This window comes from Lineus longissimus, chromosome 1, assembly GCF_910592395.1.
Source record: "Lineus longissimus chromosome 1, tnLinLong1.2, whole genome shotgun sequence".
Classification (NCBI taxonomy): domain Eukaryota; kingdom Metazoa; phylum Nemertea; class Pilidiophora; order Heteronemertea; family Lineidae; genus Lineus; species Lineus longissimus.
Window position 1 is genome coordinate 3,013,311 of NC_088308.1, and position 19,300 is coordinate 3,032,610.

The 19,300-nt window shown below is 40.9% G+C and overlaps 2 protein-coding genes across 3 annotated transcripts; both read left to right on the forward strand.

Moving 5' to 3' along the window:
* Positions 1-148: 148 nt before the first annotated feature.
* Positions 149-9,126, forward strand: LOC135484932 (actin-related protein 2/3 complex subunit 1A-A-like). Of its 2 annotated transcripts, XM_064766644.1 has the most exons (13): positions 149-245; positions 751-828; positions 1,189-1,340; positions 1,565-1,670; positions 1,864-1,981; positions 2,204-2,370; positions 4,534-4,575; positions 6,247-6,349; positions 6,765-6,840; positions 7,157-7,260; positions 7,614-7,700; positions 8,109-8,199; positions 8,408-9,126. In XM_064766644.1, the coding sequence occupies exons 2-13, from the start codon at positions 765-767 to the stop codon at positions 8,444-8,446; spliced, it is 1,149 nt and encodes a 382-aa protein (XP_064622714.1). In that variant the 5' UTR covers positions 149-245; positions 751-764; the 3' UTR covers positions 8,447-9,126. The 2 variants fall into 2 exon arrangements, with proteins under 2 accessions (XP_064622714.1, XP_064622721.1); XM_064766651.1 differs by lacking the exon at positions 4,534-4,575.
* Positions 9,127-11,437: 2,311 nt separating this feature from the next.
* LOC135497876 (organic anion transporter 3-like) lies at positions 11,438-17,856 on the forward strand. Its single transcript, XM_064787864.1, has 8 exons — positions 11,438-12,043; positions 13,463-13,691; positions 14,162-14,357; positions 14,780-15,013; positions 15,161-15,301; positions 15,703-15,906; positions 16,222-16,294; positions 16,768-17,856. Exons 1-8 carry the CDS (start codon positions 11,711-11,713, stop codon positions 16,963-16,965), a joined length of 1,608 nt encoding a protein of 535 aa, XP_064643934.1. The 5' UTR covers positions 11,438-11,710; the 3' UTR covers positions 16,966-17,856.
* Positions 17,857-19,300: the final 1,444 nt, after the last annotated feature.

Below are 19,300 nucleotides of genomic sequence, written 5' to 3' on the forward strand. Positions count from 1 at the left end.
AATATAAATGTAAAATATAGTCATAGCAAAAGTAAGAATTTTCATGTAAAATTTAGCTTGAAAGTCATATTTCAAAAGCTGTCGTTGCATATTGTGTATTTATTCGATCTTTAATTATTCTTGAATGTTAAAATCTCTCCGCAGTAAATATTACTTCCTGGTTGGGAAATCGTGTAGACTGGCCAGAGTCCGCGTTTCCCCTAAATTTTACCAACTCTTCCTTTGAAAACTTGTTGATCAACCCGGTATGTGCAACTGTGATGAATAAAGATACGTTTTAATGCAAAGGATGCTGATTTTGAATTGTTTTTCATTGGAAAAATCGTTATCCAAAATGCGTCATCAATGCCGGTTTTGCTACTTTGCATGATGCACTGCATGTTGACCTACATGTTGTATAGTGAATGGCTGAGGGGGCGTGGTCTGCCCCTCACTTGTGACATGCCTGACACTGACAGTCAGTTAGTCATATTTGATGAGTCATGGCCCTGTCCCACAGGGGACCAAGTGGAGGTGGCCGTTCACAGCCACTGAAACACTTCTAAACTGCACAACTATAACTGATGACAACCCTGACAACGTCAATGTCCACGAAGCCAGGATAGGAATGACTGAGTAACTTGAGATGAACTGCGGCCCTGTCATGGCTTCGAGCTTCTCCTAAAATATGCCAGGTTGCAATGACTTTGAAATGAACTAGGAGCAGCCAAGCTACCATTTGAAACCATGGCCTTGTGTTTTATTTTTCAGGCAGAATTGAAATCATGTCAGTTCATCCTTTTGGATCGGAGCCTATCTCTTGCCATGCCTGGAACAAGGATAGATCCCGTGAGTATAGTTGATCAAGGGTACATTGAAAAATATTTCAGAAGACGTCCTGGTTGAATCATCTTATCTCAGGTTTTCACAGCCGGAGTATGATTTCATTATTCATTTTGAAAAAGTTTTGGCTTAGTTTCAAAAGTCAGGTACATTGCAACATATATATTTTGAGAGATAGTAGTAGAATGTTTATTCAATTATCATGTCAATTTTATTCCAACGGGCCTCATCGCTCACATTTCTTTCTGACAGTAAATTGGTGAAAATTGTCTTTGAAGATTAACAGAAACTGGGCTACATCCCTTTTGACTCCCAAATTTTTTTCCAATTCTATCCCATAACATGATTCAATATAATCCTTTGCAGAAGTTGCAATCTCTCCAAATAACCATGAAGTTGTCATCTACAAGAAACGAGGTTCTGGCTGGGAGAAAACTGACACCTTGACTGAGCATACTCAGCGAGTAACTAGCATCGACTGGGCCCCTGAGAGTAACAGACTTCTTACTTGTGGAGCTGTAAGTTTGAAACTCAGTTTGTACTGGGACAATTAGGTTATATAATGATTAGAAAGTTTTTGAAACCAAAAAGTAATGGTGATTAGACCCAGGAGCAATTAGCCTCGTCCAATACTGTGTGACTTATGTACTTCTTCTTCTTCTTCTACAGAACCAGGCTTATGTTTCTTATAAATGGTTTTCTGTGTTGATACTGATAGTTACTCTGAATTTCTTCTTTTCAGGATCGTAATGCTTATGTCTGGACACTTGTGGACGGTGTGTGGAAGCCAACTTTGGTCATCCTTAGGATCAACAGGGCAGCAACAGTCTGCAAATGGTCTCCTCTAGGTATGAATTGAACTGTGATATCTGCAGCCGGTGTTACCAGTATTGGTTCACCTGTAATGCTGTTCATTCTTTGCTGCCTCTTATTTGCACAGAAAGATTAACTGAGCTGGACCTCATCACTATCATCAGATCTAGTTCATTTTTGAACAGAATTTGATCAGATGTTGATTTATGAATGTACTTCCACTTTCAGAAAATAAGTTTGCTGTTGGAAGCGGAGCTCGTCTGATAGCTATTTGCTTCTTTGAGAAAGACCATGACTGGTGGGTCAGCAAGCACATCAAGAAACCCATAAGGTCTACCATCACCAGGTGGGTAATATCCTAAAAATTAACACAAATGTTCTTTCCTCTCACTTCATCAAAATGAAAAGAAGGCACTTTTGGTCAACATTCTCTTATTTCATTCTTAATGAAAATCGATTTGAAATTCGAAACCAATTCCGTTTCTTTTGGTCTTGAAGTTACACCTTGCTAGCACTAGTAGCAGGTCAATCATGATGAAATTCTGATCAAGAATTTGAAATCTTTCAGTATTGATTGGCACCCAGACAACTGCCTCATTCTCTGTGGCTCCTCAGACTTCAAGGCACGTGTCTTCTCCACGTACGTCAAGGAACTCGAAAGCAAGCCAAAGGAATGCTGCTGGGGCAAGAAGAAATCCTTTGGAAATTTGATGGCGGAGTTCTCTAATGGTGGAGGTAATAAGTCATGGTTCCTTTTCTCATATTTTTTCTCAGAAACAGTAAAGAATTAGTTTTTAGGGTGACGGTATAATTGGGGTTTTTTAGACTGTGGAAAATCTTTCTTACCAGTATTAGTTACTATCTTAACACTTTCCCTCTGCAGTCTTATAGTTTTCTACTCATAGGATAGATATGTGCACACTTATGTCTCTGTCTGTTGATGATTGGATAGAACTGAATAATAATGTTCATTGCATATGACCTGTAGTTGTACTAGCTTTGTCTGAAACTTCCAAGTAGCACTCTCCTTTAGGGTGGTTGGTGAAAACGCCTCTTTTCGGTGGCACCCATGTGGGTCAGTAGGATCACTTCAAACAAGCCATTTTTAAGGGACATCCTCATTTACTGCAGTGTGTCCAATTCTCTATTAGGGAATGTGTTGACGTTATATATAGATCTCTCTTCACTCTTCTTCCTTTCTTCTTCCAGTAATCCGAGGTACTGTATCTCAACACAATTCCTTAAAACTTTTGTTTGTCACTCATGAACACATTTCACTGTTAAATGCAAAGAAAAGCAGCTTTTCATTGAAAACTTCTTTACTGTGCATTTCTTGCCTTGCATAGTTGATTGTAATAAATTGTGTTGTTTGTTTACAGCTGTTGATTTTATGTATTGACAGTGTTATGAGTTTTGCTTTATTAATCAGTCATCCTCCACAGTCCATCCAGTGCATGAAGTCTTCTCAGTTTCAATCATCTTGCGGGGATAGTTTCTTTCTTTGCAGGGGTTTTGTGAGATCAAGCTACATTCACTAAAACTATCATGGCAAATATGGGCTGCTTTTAACTGGGAGTTTAAATGCGCAATAACTTTTCAACACACAAATCTGATAAAAGATATTGTTTGAAGTATTTTGAAAGACACAGGTGCAATGGAAGTTTTGTTTTGGTGTTCTTGGTATCCATCCTGAGATGCTTTGGTGCAGAGCCATGTATTCTCACCAGAAGTCATTTTCCCATTAAACTAAATCAGTGTTCACTTTCTGTAGTGCATGCAAGTTTAGTATTGTACTGATCATGCCTTACTATTGTGCATCACTTATGTAGTATTGAATGAAATACCTTATGTGTTGCCTAACATGATATGAATTTTGTCGTGATGAAACAAAAGTTGAAATGATGTTAATTAGAGAGGATTGACCTCATTCAATTGACAGATGTTTCCATATTGATGTATCTAACCTGTTTCTTGACGATAATATTACGAATTCTAAAGTTGGCCTGCACAAAAGACAGATGTAACAGAGTGGTTATCCAAGTTGTACTTTGAATACAACTTCATTGTTTCTGCCTTGTGTGCAGGCATACAGGGAGTTTATCAATGTGAAAACGCTTGTCAGTTCAGTAGAATTGAAGTTGGCATTAGACGATTGTAATTCACTCTCTAAAGTTGAAGTTGGAGTCTTAGATGATGCTCAACCTCTCTATGGTTGGCTATATTTTACTGCTTGCAAGAAGTTTTTACTAAATAACTTGTGGATGTTGAAAATTTGTTTTTCTTACTAAACAATATGCATGTTATATTTAACTCTGTGTTGTAAAGTTATGTCGCAAACGGATGGTATACCGGGTAGATGGAAATATCTGATTTTTGATTTTATGAGAAGAACATGACAAGTTCTCTTCAACAGGTGTTGCATGACCATTCATTTGCTTTGCAATTATTTAAGACACCAATAATTGTGATGATGCAGTAGAATCTTTCATCAAAACTCTCTAAAACTTAACCATGATGCCTAAGTGTCAAAGTTTGAAACTTGTTAATCGAGAATTGACCTTATAATTATTTGGAGCATACATTAGATGTATGAAAGTCTTTCAGATTTTCAATTGATGATTTATGTTAGTATGAACCGTTATTCTGCCAATACCACAATGCACAAACGATACATGTAATGATGAAATTTGGTGTGGCCCCACCTGACTTAATCCCGACTTCATCTCTGTTGGAATGTTTTTGATTTTTTTCTTTAACTACAGAAGAAGCATCGATATTTTCTATCTCAATTATGTGTTTCACATATGTGCTCAGTAGGCATAGGCTATTTGGTGTTGTGAACCTATTTGTCGAGAGGAGAGGTATTTGCCCCTGGTCACTTTAAAAGATCTCTTTCAGGTAACGAAGTAAAAGATGGCCCTGCTATGAAAAAATCCCTTGGTAAGAGAAAGACTTGATACCCTGCATTCAGTTTCATGGGCTTGATTATGGTTTGGCAGTTTTCTGGTGTGTCGCGTTTATAATACCCTGTTTTATTTCTAATGAATATCCCTATTTCGAAATCTTAATGTAGTTTTTTCTCAGATAGACTAGAGCTTATTGTCTTGTATCAAATGTCATGCATGATGATGGAAATAGATCCTTTCCTTCGGCCACATTCCGTTGATTGGGGCAACTCGCATGCACGGTTTGCTGGGTGGAAGATTCAATGCTCCCATCCAACGCACTGAGCAACTCAACCTCTGCGTGTGCGAGATATCCAAGCGACAATCGTTGTGGAAAGGATCTATACGTGAATTGATGATGTCTGTTGTATAAGGACATGCATGAATCTAGCTCTTATTACTTCTTCCAGTAAAAGCTTAGTTGGGACACTTGGGATCATTGCTGGCTTATTATTGCTCATCAGTACGTTTGCAGGAATAAGGCATCAGCATTCTATGATAGGCGTCTCATCATGGTTTCAAATGAACTTCTTCTATTTTACACAGATGGACACCTTCAAAGTAGAGCCCATGTGTTCATTGTTACATAATGTTGATTGACTTATTGCAATCTTCAAATCAGTTATTTGGCTACTTTTCAATCACACCCCTCATGTTGTGACTGCTGCATCGCAAGTCACAGCAATAGAAGTCGCTCGTTGGCAGCGCACTTAAGATTTAGGTATCTCTCTTGCTATAAAGACATCAAGAAAGTCAATATAAAGAATGATGGACCAGGTAAACCCTACTCACTTCCTTTTTTGCATGGCTGATTTGTTTTTCATTTTATGTTAAGCGGGTGCCTTCCCTTAGACTCTTTGGTACTGGTACAGCAACACAAAGCCTATAGTTTTTACCCTTGGCTTTGCATGAACAGTTCTGAAAAACAATTTTGCTATATTAATCCACTTGTTCAAAAATCACTTCAAGCACATTTTTTTATGGAACAAGACAATATTTCTTTCTTATGATTCAGTAGTTAAACCAGTTTGAGTACTTTTGTTAAGAGTTACACGTTCCTTTTTGCTAATAATGGCATGTTTCCATCATCTGTTTTTCACCTTGTTTTCAACCCTTTCTGTTTTGGTAGTTTTGAACTTTCCCTTACACTTTTTACAGACCATTATGTCCCAATATTTTCGCCAGATTACGGGTACTAATTCAAATCGTGCCTCTCGGGTCAAAAATCATTTCAAGCTTTTACAAACCATAAAGAACCTAGAGTTGCACAGAACAGTTACTCTATCCGACCAGGACAATGATGATAAAGTTGATCTCACATAATCTAAGTGATACTCTGAGAAAGTTTGTGAGATAAGGCTACAGGAGCAGCAGGACTAAGAGAAATAGGTGTGGTCACATTCCGGACGCCACGCAGCTTGACTTGAGAGAATTTCATGTCAGCTTTCAAACATTTTGCAAGTGTTGAAATATTATGGCAAAAGATTTTCTAGGGCCTCGCCTTTGACCTGCCCCTGAGGGAAATAAGGAGAACTTTGGTTTCAGGTGTTCATCCGCCACATGTTCTATCATCTTCAGCGCAGGATAGTGCTATGGAAATTAAAGTCATTAATTTAAACCATCGATATCTTTCATGTATTTTGAAATATGATGTTATCATTTGCAGGTGGTTGGGTCCATGATGTCTCCTTCTCCGCCAGTGGGCTAAAGCTTGCCTGGGTGGGTCATGATTCCAGTCTCTCTGTCATTGACGGAGGCAATGGCCTACAGTAAGTGTTGAGAGTTTTTCAGATATTTCAAATTCCATGATGTAACGCACGCACCAGTACACTAGGTGGCAGGGCAGGGCTTCATCAGATGAAACTTTCTTAAGGACTGCCTTATCAGGACATATGCTGCACCTTGTCAGTTGTTTAATTTTGAGGTAAATCTAAAAATGTCATACCCTGAGAAACTTTCACCTTGTTCGCCAAATGGTGTAATCATGTCTTATTGCTGATAGATGGCAGCACTGTTACTGTAAGAGTAATGTGGTAATCTAAACCATTGACGATCGTATTGAAGAGGTCCAGTACGGCTGTTTTGTTGTTACACCCTTGATTCCTAACCAATAGTAGTAAACCATCTAACTGTGCACATTATCATCAACCTTACGCCAAGTTTGATAAATGTCCTTGCTTCCAGGGTTGCGACGGAGAAGACCAAGTTCCTTCCATTCACAACAGTTCTCTGGGTTACTGAAAACCAGCTGGTTGTCGCTGTAAGTATGAGGCATCCTGTGTCAAATGTTCATCATTGAGATTGGGAGTGGAATTGGTTACCTGTCCCGGAATATGATCTTAAGTTGTGTGGTATGAAAATTTTCATGAGGCAAATCAAAATTTTCCTCTAAACACTGAAAAATCCACCATGAAATATTCCCCGCTACATGTACTTAAAAACGAATTTGCACTGTTTAACACAAGTTGCCACAGCACAACTCAAGAGAGAAGTGAGCTCCCTATTGGCGACTATGCGTAACTTGATCCGACCTACCCTGCTGATGTAGTCTCCTTTTAAAAACGATTGTATTGTAGGGACATGACTGCTGCCCCATGCTCTTCTCCCATGATGGTGGAAAACTGACTTTCCTGCACCAGCTTGATGCCAGCAAAGAGAGTGAATCGACCGGCAAAGTTAGGTAAATATGCCATGGATGGATACGTGTCCCTGTGTTTATACCTAAAGCTAGATGATAAATACCTGGACCTGGTTGCATCAAGTCTTTTTTCTGACTTGAAATCCTCCCAATGGAAAATGACTTAGTAAGCTTTGATTTTCTCCAAGCAGTGTTGGTAAAAGCTTTTTGTTTTCCCTGAAATTATTTATCAATGTCTTGGGCATCACCAGCATAACTCCATATGCCTCACAAATAGTGGGTCACTCTTAGTCACAGCGCAGGCAAATGCATGCAGTTTTGAATTCAGGTCACATTCCATTTGCATTTGAGTGACCAGTATCTAACATTAACACTATTTCTGCTCCTGATTGCAGTGCGATGAAGAGGTTCCAGGATCTCGACAAGAAGGGGAGGGATGCTGATTCCGCCCAGTTTAGTTACAAGCACAAGAATACCATCACGTAAGTACCATGGCTACATGTATAAAGTCAATGGTTAAAGTTTTGGGATTATGGTTTGATATCAACTTCGGTGGAGGTTGTTATTAAACTTCACTCTTAACCCCAGTCAATCCTGAAACCTTTCAGGAGAACTTAGATGATCTGCCAGTGTTACACCCCGAGCATTTCTGATACCCATTCATACACCTGGATGAAATGAGGCATGTTTGACAAGGAAACCTGCCTAGAATATCTCGCCGAATGTGGGGTTTGAATTCAACTTTGATGCAAAAACTATTAAATTTGGACAGCAAGTACCAATTGAAAATGACCAAATTCACCAACTTTTAGGTTTGTAAGAAGGTACAGAGCACATTTCAGTGCCAATTTTTATATCTGTCGTTAAAACCTCTCATCGTTCTGTTACAGTCAGTTAGCAATTGTTGGTGGTGACAAGAACCGTGTTACCCAGTTCTCGACCAGTGGTGTCGATGGGAACATCTGCGTTTGGGACTTCAAGGTATGTTGGTCACTGCCCTTTAAACATGTGTGAGTCTGTTGGCAAATCAGCAGCCATCCAGGCAGCCTCAGTTGGTTATGGTGTTCACTCTGAAATTTGATAGGACCTCCAAATTCAACAATGGTTACATTGTAAGCGGGCCATTTAATTTGATTGATTTGTGGTAGTTTTCTATATTCTAACACTTACATTTCTTCTTTTTTTGCAGACCCTTGAATCCCAGATTGCTGGTCTCAGGATTTGCTAATCTAAGGAAATGCCAACACAACCTCAGACGACATGGATTTCATTATATTTGACATTCTATATATCATAATAAGAATGATTATGTCCACAGTTTGTGATAGAGATCAACATTCTATGGTGGTTGTCTAAGGACTTACAAATTCCTTAACCATTTACATTGTGCATGCAGTAAACATTATTAATCCAGTGCGGTATGATAGTTGTCAAACGTAACATCATGAGTCTAGGCAGATAGTAGGTGATCATTTCTTATCAAGATTGAACGTAGTTGATGTAGTGCTCCAGTTGTCACGACGCATTTCGACGGTATTCATTCAGTTGTAACGTAATACTGTAAACCCCTCAATTTCATCAAGTTTATCCAACACTAGTTGTCCGCAACAGAGTAACATTTCTACCGGTATTTAATTTTGATTGAGCCAATATTTTCTAATTAATACTTGGCTCAGATTATAGTGCGACAGAAATATGCGGGCGAACCTCATGTACAGTACTGGCATCAGCATCAGCAGACTGCCAAACAACTGTTGCTTGAACCTCAATTGTTCAGAATGTATTTTGTTTAAAAACTTTGTTTAGTTTCTCTCCTCTTGATTATGGATCACTCACATGGTTTAAGTTTTTTCATCAGAATATGTTAACTTGTATATTATGTTTCTAAATACAAATTGCTTAACGATATTTATACAGTGTTGTCCTCTTATTATTGTTGCCTGTATTAGCCACTGGCCTAGGAAGAGTTGGGAGTTAGCCTGAACTAGAATTATTTGATGACATCGTTCCGTTCCTGCTTGCATTTGCCTCAATGGCTCAAAATTGGGAAGTTTCTTCGTATTAAGACTTGGAGTGCCTTTGATGATGTCTGCCCTATTATATCTGTTTGAACCCTTTGTTCCCAGGTCATGCTGCCCCCAGTGTATCCTCGTTGTTGCCACTTCATACACCGTCATGTCGATATCATTTCCAAGGTTTTGGTGATGTGCTCACAGCCCATGCTGTTTGTGACAATGTCATTCCACCAGTCCATATTGCTGTGGTATTCGAATGTCCCTCCCAATCTCATTTCACCCCAAAAATTACACATGGTAGCAAAGATGTGTATGTTACATCTAGTCTGGTTGTTATCTTGTCCTTATTTCACCCATCCTCTCCAACACATTACACCCAAGGTTCCAAAGATGTGTATGTTACATCTAGTCTGGTTGTGATCTTGTCCTTATTTCACCCATCCTCTCCAACACATTACACCCAAGGTTCCAAAGATGTGTATGTTACATCTAGTCTGGTTGTGATCTTGTCCTTATTTCACCCATCCTCTCCAACACATTACACCCAAGGTTCCAAAGATGTGTATGTTACATCTAGTCTGGTTGGGATATTGTCCTTATTTCACCCATCCTCACGAGATGACACTCATGGTTGCAAAGATAACGTGGTTGTGATATTGTCCTTAAGTTATGGCACTTGTGGTTGCAAAGATGTGTATGTCACATCTAGTTTGGTTATGATGTTGTCCTTATTTCACTCATCCTCTTCAACACATGGCACTTGTGGTGGCAAAGATGTGTATGTTACATCTAGTCTGGTTGGGATATTTGTCCCCACTTCACTAATCCCCTCCGACATGTCCGAAGTCCAGTGGGAATGTATCCTTATATCTGATAGACAATAAGGGGTAGACGGTAATAAAGGCACTGGAAAAAAAGGCACTGGAAAAAAAGGGACGGAAAAAAAGGCACTAGGTAAAAAAGGCACTGGAAAAAAAGGCACTGGAAAAAAAGGCACTAGGAAAAAAAGGCACTAGGAAAAAAAGGCACTGGAAAAAAAGGCACCAGGAAATCACTATACTAGGTGAAAAAGGCACTGGAAAAAAAGGCACCAGGAAATCTCAAGGTGAAAAATTCACCTCGGCCCAAAATTCATATGGGGTGCCCCCCCGTGCATTTCTATATGTGTATGTGTTTTTTTGTTAGTTTTTTTCTCTAGGTAAAAACCTGCAAACCTGCCCCAACCCGTTTTAGTTCACATGGGTGAGCTCCGGGGGTGATTTCATGTCATCATGTCTCAGCGTCGTCGCTTACTTTTTGACACTCTTGTGATAAACTATTGTATCTTGTAGAAATAGGTTATTGGTGAGGGAACCCTGAATCTAATTTGATTAAACTACTCGACCAAATCGGATGATCTTTGTGTCATTTTTTATAAGGATTCCCTGCCTATCCAAGCTAGTTTTTCTGGTCGGAGTGTACTGAAAATAGGCTATTCCGTTTTTTTTCTGGTGCCATTTTTCCTGGTGCCTTTTTTTCCAGTGCCTTTTTTACCCAGTGCCTTTTTTTCCAGTGCCTTTTTTACCCAGTGCCTTTTTTTCCCGGTGCCTTTTTTTCCAGTGCCTTTTTTTCCAGTGCCTTTTTTTCCTAGTGCCTTTTTTTCCTAGTGCCTTTTTTTCCAGTGCCTTTTTTTCCAGTGCCTTTTTTACCTAGTGCCTTTTTTTCCAGTGCCTTTATTACCTACATTCACAATAAGGTTGGTGAGTCGGGCACTGTCCAAAGTGTTCCAAAAGGAATTCCCCTGGGTGTTGCACTTGAAGAATTGGCTGTCAGGTACTCTCATCAAAGTACACGTAATGTTCGCTTCTCATACCCTGCACACAAACCGATTCAAGGCTATTACCTAAAGTTACAGCATATTAAACCTCAGTGTGTTCTTAAATCTTAACCAAACTAAGTGTAGACCAGGCTTCTCTGGCGATCACTGCCTCAGACTGTTGGCATTATATTTATGTATGAGCGACATCGCATCGACTTTCGCGTTGACCTTTTGGAGGATATGTGAAAAGATTGGAGACTCTGAACTTTTTGAAGCGGGTCAGTAATTTCATTTTGTGTAATTTCGGACAACGAGAAACCATGGAGGTATAAATAACCTCCATGGAGAAATAGAGCATGAATCAGTTCAATGAAGTGAAGTACCGCGGTCGGTGGCATCTCAAGAGTAAAACGTATTTGTACAGTGATAACACATCCATGCAGAAACGATCAGGCGACCCCGGATGGGACTAACATAATGGTATAGTTCGTGTATATAAAAATATCGCGCATGCATAAATAACTATAGACTGTATAGCAGACGTGGTAAGCAGACGTAAAGTGGGCTCCCACATGCCGTAGCAGGGAAATTCTGACTGATTCTCGCAGATGCGTACAACCACGCCGATCTCGAATCCTCTCGTGACGGTCTCAAGTGTCTCCGATTCGTTAGTTCCATCATGGTAGCCCGTGGGAAAGCCAAGTTTGAGGATGTCCTGGATATTATCGGCCACAATGGGTGCATGCAGTGGATTATTGTTTTATTCAGCATTGCACAAGAGTCCAGTGTTGGTCTCGTCATTTATTTTCTAGTATTCGCGGAGAGCAAAACACCTTCTTGGACATGTGACGCGGTGCTTAGCGGAAACGTGACGACGACGGTCCTGGGCGGCGGCAACTCCTCAATCAATGGCTTTAGCGGTTATCTCCTGAACTCGACGCAGGACGTGTGTCCGCTGACATCATGCTCTAATATCACCTATGATGTCGGCTATACTTCCATAGTCACAGAGGTAAGAATAGGAATTTGCCATCACTGAGCATCTTTACGACTTTAGGTAGAATCGATCCGAACACTGAGTAATTCAGTTGAGTGCAGTAAAATGGGCGTTTTCGCTGTAAACCCCCAAACATCCACGACTTTCATGATCGGAGGTCAAACAATGAGGTTAGCGTTCACATCGGTATTTCGGGTCGGGGATGCGCTAAGCCCTCGAAACGCAAACGCAAACGTCTTTCCCATTGTTCGAGCTCCTGCTCACGATGTCGAACAATGCCCTACATGGGACAAGCGTTCGCGGCGGCGTTTCGGGAGTTTTGCGAAAGCTCGCGAATATTCAAACCTCGACCTGGTACCTTTACGAATATCAGTTTGTTCTCACTAGAAAGCGACTGACTATTCGACTGACGATTCGAGGTTTGAATACTGAATTTGATAACACATACCATGAGGGACCATAGTGGTGTAACATATGCCACACATCTGCATGTACCACAGCTAAACAAAGATTGATCAACTGATCAATGAATCCCCCTGGCAGTGTATCAGTTGTAATGGAGCAAAGGCATCAATAATGCATATGCGCTCCCGCCTAACACTCTGGACGCAGTGGCATCGGCCTCATACGGTCCAATAAAGAATACACTCCCGATCGATGCGCCCGATCCGTATTTTCTTGAAATGACCTAAAATAACAGCAAATGTTGACATCATATCAACTCTTAATAATCTATTCAAAGGGAGTAAAAACCATTAGAGCATGCACTTTCCCCACAATATCTTCTTTTACCTGATTGTGCTGTAAGGGGTTATAAATACGATGACTTATGAATTGATCTGTTGTGTATATAGTTCTGCCCAAGGCTGCATCGTTTATGACCTCGTCGTACTTGGGCGACGCGAGGCCGGTCCATTATTGCTTTTGTATTCCTGTGGGTAAGGGCTACAAATTCCCCATTCTACCTTACATTGTGTGACCAAACCGAATAGACTTGATCTGGTGATAGTTCAGGATGCTATGCCCTCGATATCTAAAACTTTGAAATTTGTATAAATTTTTGGGATCCTGAACCTTTAATAATCAATTTGTACAAAACTATAACAAGGAATTCAAAAGTTTTTTTTCTTCAAAATCTAGAAGAATTCAAACGCTTTAGGTATATATATCAAGCATTCCGAACTATCATCCTCTCAAGTATCGTGATCTTACCTTGTCCTTCGGGGACCAACTTGCTGAGAGTTATCCATTACATGTACATGCTCGCCATTACCTTATATATTCATAAAAAGATATGGGAAAGATTTACTTTAATCTAGCACTGAAGCTGTATTTCAGAAATATCTACAATCTGAAATAAGTTTTTTTGACATGAATTCGTGGCTAAAGCTTGGACGAGCCCTTTAGCTTTCAAACTTTTCAAATCTTTTTCAGTGGGGCCTCATCTGCGACAAGCAGTACTTCGCCAAGATGACCGTCAGTCTAGTGTTACTGGGAATGGGCCTTGGAACCATCGTTGCGGGCCAGCTTGCTGACATGTTCGGACGAAGAAAAGTCATCCTTGGCTCATGGGCTCTCGTCATGATCTTTCATTCCAGCCTTGGATTTATGCCCAGCTATCCGATTTACATAATCTTTCGTATTCTTGGTGCTATGGCTGCAGGTATTTTGAAGACTTTCCGCCTTTTTCGACCGCTTCCGCAAATATCATGATTTCTCGATGGCCCTGACCTATACCCTCGAGGAAGCTCCGCTGTTACATCGAATCAGTGTGTCCTTAGATGTAATCTGACTTGCCTGGTTCCTGCCTATACTCCCTTTAAAGGTGTCCCACTGCTCATTTAAATACAAGTAACGCTTGCAATTTTTCACCAACTCGACGAGCCAGCGCAATGAAAATTGGCATGCACGGTATTTGCGTTGACATTACTGAAAAAAAACCGTACTTCAGTATTTAGAATTCCAATTTTTAATTTTGAATGAACACATTTGGTTCACTGACCGTATGTTCCACTTTATCCAGACCTCCCACCAAAATCAACATGATTTTGATCCTACTGCATGAAGAATCTAATTTGTTTCATACCAGCAGCGGCTGCTTCCTTTGAATCACCCTTTCTTCTCACCCTTCAGGGAGTATTGCTTCAATCTCCTGCGTCCTACCCTCCGAGTATGTTGGCCCAAAGGGGCGGGTGGTTGTCAGTCTCAGGATGGGGTGGCGTGTTGGTGCTTATGTCATCACTGGACTTGCCTTCGGAATAAGAGAATGGAGACACCTCGCATTTGCCTGTGGATTGTTCTTCTTGCCACTTTTCCCAGTTGCCTGCTTGTAAGTGGCCATTTCAATTTCCTCATTACTCTTTCTGCCGTGTTGGTCAAAGTCACGAAAGTGGTTACTTTAAATTAGCAGGCCGGTCCTTGTGCCAGTAGCCGAGCAAAAGCATCTTTTCATCACCACAGGCTCGTAGATGGCGGACTTGTGGGATGGGTAATTCACGTATCATTGCTCTAGTGTATTCATTGATCGGATCAATCTGAACTAAGAAGGACACCCGGGGCTTGGACAGTCGGTCTTGGACGACAGCATGCAGTTGACAACAACATAACAGTATAGTGAGATCGACAAGTAGTTTTGGTTGCGCGCTTCAAGCCCCGTTTTGAGACGCGAATCCATGGACAATTGTCTTTTAAAAGTCTTAATTAAGTAATTAAAATTACTTAATCAAGACTATTCCATTCGCTCTTTTACAGCCTTATGCCTGAGAGCGCCCGTTGGTCCATCCAGAAGGGCCGGTTTGAAGAAGCCATGTATTGGTTGAAAATGATTGCGCGGTTCAACAGGAAGCCTTGTCCTGATATGGAACTATTGCAAGAGATCGCGGGAGCCGAGAACAAGGAGAAACAGGAACTTAGACGTTACACCTACATCGACCTGTTCAAGGGCAAGGAATACGCTTTGCGAACATTCCTACTTACTTTCTCGTGGTAAGTACGACAACACAACCCCGATGATTGTTTATCCAATAATCATTACTGTTTCAGGTTCTCCCTGCATTGGATATAGCGTCACAATATTATAACATGAATAAACAGAAGGATGGCATAACTTTGATCCAATCTTTGCTGTTTCAGGTTTTCTTTGTCGCTCAATGAGTATGGGCTGGTGACCATGACAAGCAGTCTCACTGGAGGTGTCTACACCAACATGGCGCTGATGACAACATTTAATCTGTTCGTGAGATCTTCCGCCATGATCGTCCTTAACATTAAATGGTAAGGATTACGGGCATAACCCGAGTGAAAGAATTAAAACAGCTAATAAGATATTACATACGATACAAAGATGCACTGAACAGAATTTCGAATCAGTTTTCCTGGTCATTTTGCCTGTTCATGGCGAGCTTGAGTATTCTGATATGATACCTTCATTGGTGACCTCGGTATCGTAGTGCAAACCGTATTTGTTGGGCTGAGCCGAGCTCATTTTAAGAGCGAAGTCTCTGGTTGAGACGACGCTATCTTACTTCGCAAGTTCAACACAATAGTTCCCATGAAGGTACATAACCAACAAAGAATATCAACCTGAAATAGCACATCAACCGATGAGAAATGTCTGGATGTGCGTTTTGCCTGATTTTCAGTCTTCACAGACAACACTTTTGATCTATTTCCAGGATTGGACGGAAGAGAGGCTTCGCTCTGTACACGTCATTTGCGGTCTTGTGTACCGTCACCGTTATGATACTAGAACTGACAGGTTACACCAAAAATAACCAAATGGCCAAAACGTGGCTTGTGATTGCCACATTTGGAGGCATGTCAGGGGCTTGGAGCAGCTGCTTTCTTTTCGCTCAGGAACTTTATCCATCTCTACTCAGGTAACGTATCTGCATGTCGTTGGCATGCTTTCAGCAATAGGCCTGCCTTTGTTGATATATTTCTTCCAAGGTAAAAAAGGGCAAGAAAATGACGTCAAATTTAAACCTGACAATGGGTATCATTATGCTCCAGTGTCGATATTGAAAAACGGCAAAAATAGCCGTCTCAGCTAAAGCAGCTTATACCGTTGCGGTTTTGCCGCTGTCATACCGCGCCCTCGCAGTCTGAACCTAGAGGCCGATGTTGGGACCAGATTTTACTAAATTTGTCCATTCATATTGTTTGTCACCAACTTTCACTCATTAATCTTCTAGGGGTCTGGCGACAAGCATTGGAAACATTGCCATTCGTATAGGAGGAGTCATTGCCCCACAGATAGTTTTATTGGTGAGTTGACGTTTCTTTGCTATTTCTCGTCAAAAGGCAATGATATCACCTTCAGCGCCGAACCACGTAGATCTACGTGGCCCAAAAACCCCTCCCTTTGAGCTGGTAATCGGAGTCTCATGGACTTCATGAAAGAACTACGCCATCGCCATCTTCAGGGCACGGTAGGAACTGAAAGGTCCTTTGAGCCACGGAGATCTACGTGGTTCGGCGCTGTTCGTGATAACAACCTAACAACAATGCAGACATTTTTTGTGATCATGCAGTGCTCAAGCAATAGGCCATTGGATTTCAGGGCATTCCACTCGGCACTTATGACGTGTACGAGGGAAGAAACATACCACTGACCATGACTTGGCAATCGAGTATCAGATGCCCTGGTGCGCGAATTCTTTCTAATCTCTAATTTTGTTCACTGTCAATGCCCATGCCGTGCATGCACATTAAATTCTTTTCTCTTCAACCAATTCCAGGGCGACGTCCACCCATCATTGACCTTCATCATTCTCGGGTCCTTCAATGCTGTCAGTGTCATCCTTGTCTTACTCTTCATCCCTGAAACCCTGAAGACGCCACTTCCAGAAGATCTGCCACCAAAAAAATGGAAGAGAAAAGTTGCCGGGTCGGCGTCGGAAAATGAGGAGATGATTGACAAAGAAATGGCTGATTAACTGCCGGTGGCGAGTTAAAGGAAATGATGAAACATTACCAAAACGATCAGACCTCATCAACCAAAAATGGCTTTATTTGTGAACGGCGTTTTTTTGCATCGTTTTTTTACATAACTTGTTGTTGCGGATCCTTGTCTGCACTGTCGCGGTTGCACTCATGTTGTAGTCTGTAGTATGAGGATCAGAAAATAAGGTGAAAATATATCTGATCCCCGTTCTTCACTCTTTTTGCTCCTCATGGTTTACTTTATATAAAATGTATCGCGGGTGAAGAAGAGAACATACTGCCAAGGCTATTTGCTATTTTATAAACTCTGCCACAACATTGCATTATTGTCGGTCCATGCAGGTTTATACCAGAATCTTTCAATAGACATTCCTTTCAACACCTGTTTTTGCAAGAACTGGTAGATTATAGATTCAATCATCTATATGTGTACTTAGTTTTGGTTTTATTCTACTCTCAGGCTTTTAGGGCGATTCCTTAGGCAAAGACCCAGGAGGGCAATGATGCCGAGGATGAAGATGATGATGATGAGACTCAAAAATACCATTTTTCATTTTGGGACAAAATTCTTGTCATTAACGTTACCAGTGCAGGCATGCTAAGTGAACAAAGCTATACTCATGTAAATGTACCAGTCTGGTGAACCGTTTTTGGGCGTCCCATATTAGTGTTTCTATATAGTCGACTAGAGAGACAGTAGGAGGAAACAGACAAATACGCGTCAATGCGTCTTACAGCGTTCCATAACAATGAGCTTATAGCATGAATATCTATTCATGCTGATAGTGATAAGGGGAAACATTCAGAAACTGTTACACCGATACAATCATACACTTAACTTTATATTGTAAATGCCTCTTTATATTTTCATACCATACACAATATACAGGGATATAAACATTTGATGTATTCTCGTTGTTCTATTTCGTGATCCCCATCATGAGATTCAGCTTTTTTATCAGGACATCCTCGAAAAACCAGAGTCAGTCGTTCCCTCCTCCCCTCGCACCCGTTATACATAAGCTCGGTCGTAGTGCCAGGGTTCGTTCGGCCTTAGTTGAGGATGGATGAAGGGGCGTTGGCGACAACATATTTATTTATTTGAGCCCCTGGACAACCTAGATCGTGACACAAAAAGACGCGGTTCAGCATTACCAGCTATTGCGGGCCTAGCCAATTAAGCCAATTAGTGCACCTGCTTAATTGGTCCTGGCAAGCCTAATGGAAAATGCATAGGAAATATCAATAAAGTTGGCTTTTTGGGCGGGGTGTTAAAATAATCCCAACTCCCGACTTCTGACACAATTCTATATATGTCTAGGTATTTACTGGCAAAATTTGGAGGGATTTGGATGGAAATTCGATGTGTCCATCTATAGGTTGAAAATTTTGGTAAATCTGTAATGCTTCACTCGTAGCCCGTAGTGTAAATTCCTGAGAAAGTGGGTTTTGGGGGCTTTTCTAGCTGCGCTAGCTCCGAAACTATACATTTGATACAAACTCCCGACTTCAGACGTAGTTGATATAACTCTTAGGATTATATTCCCAAGATTTCAGCTTTATTGGAGAAAAATTCATAGTGTCTATAGGGGGGTTGAAAATTGGAGGATTTTCAATTTTTTTCCCCAACAAATATGCGAAAAATATTACTTTCCACCTAGAATTAATCAAAATTTCGCAAACTATCATAAAGTACTTCCTTGCAACAATCATTTGTGAAGCTTTCAAAACTTTTGGCTGATTTATTTGACCCTAAATCAGCAAAAACCAAACATTTTAGTGTTTGTATGCACCAATGCACAGGAGGCTAATTGCCAGATTAATTCACACCTGTCCAATCTCAAACAATAGGAATGATGGAGTCTCCCTCTATTCAAAACAGAGTGTGCTAGGCCCGCAATAGCTGGTAATGGTGAAGTTTAGTTTATCTCATTATCTCCAGAGGCGAGTCGCCAAGCTCGGATGTGATTAAAACTTGGTCATGTGAACCAAACCGCAGTGATCCATGCATGGTTCCCCGGTTCCCGCCGACGTGACAGGGGCGGATCCGGGATGTGTGTGCAGCTCGGGCGCACCCCCTGCATGGGCTACGGTTGGGATACGGGTTTTATGGCCATGATACCGGGACTGTCAGTTTTGGTGAATTGTGAATTTACCATGGTGAAATTGAGATGCAGTTTTCCTCTCCAAGTCCATGTCAACAAAAACACGTGTTTCTATCTAATTTTACCACTCAGAATTCCATTGATGATGTCATAACGTGATAATAGTGTTCCCAAAGCTATTTAAAGACAAGTACGCAACCGCCACGACACCTCCTTGAAACAC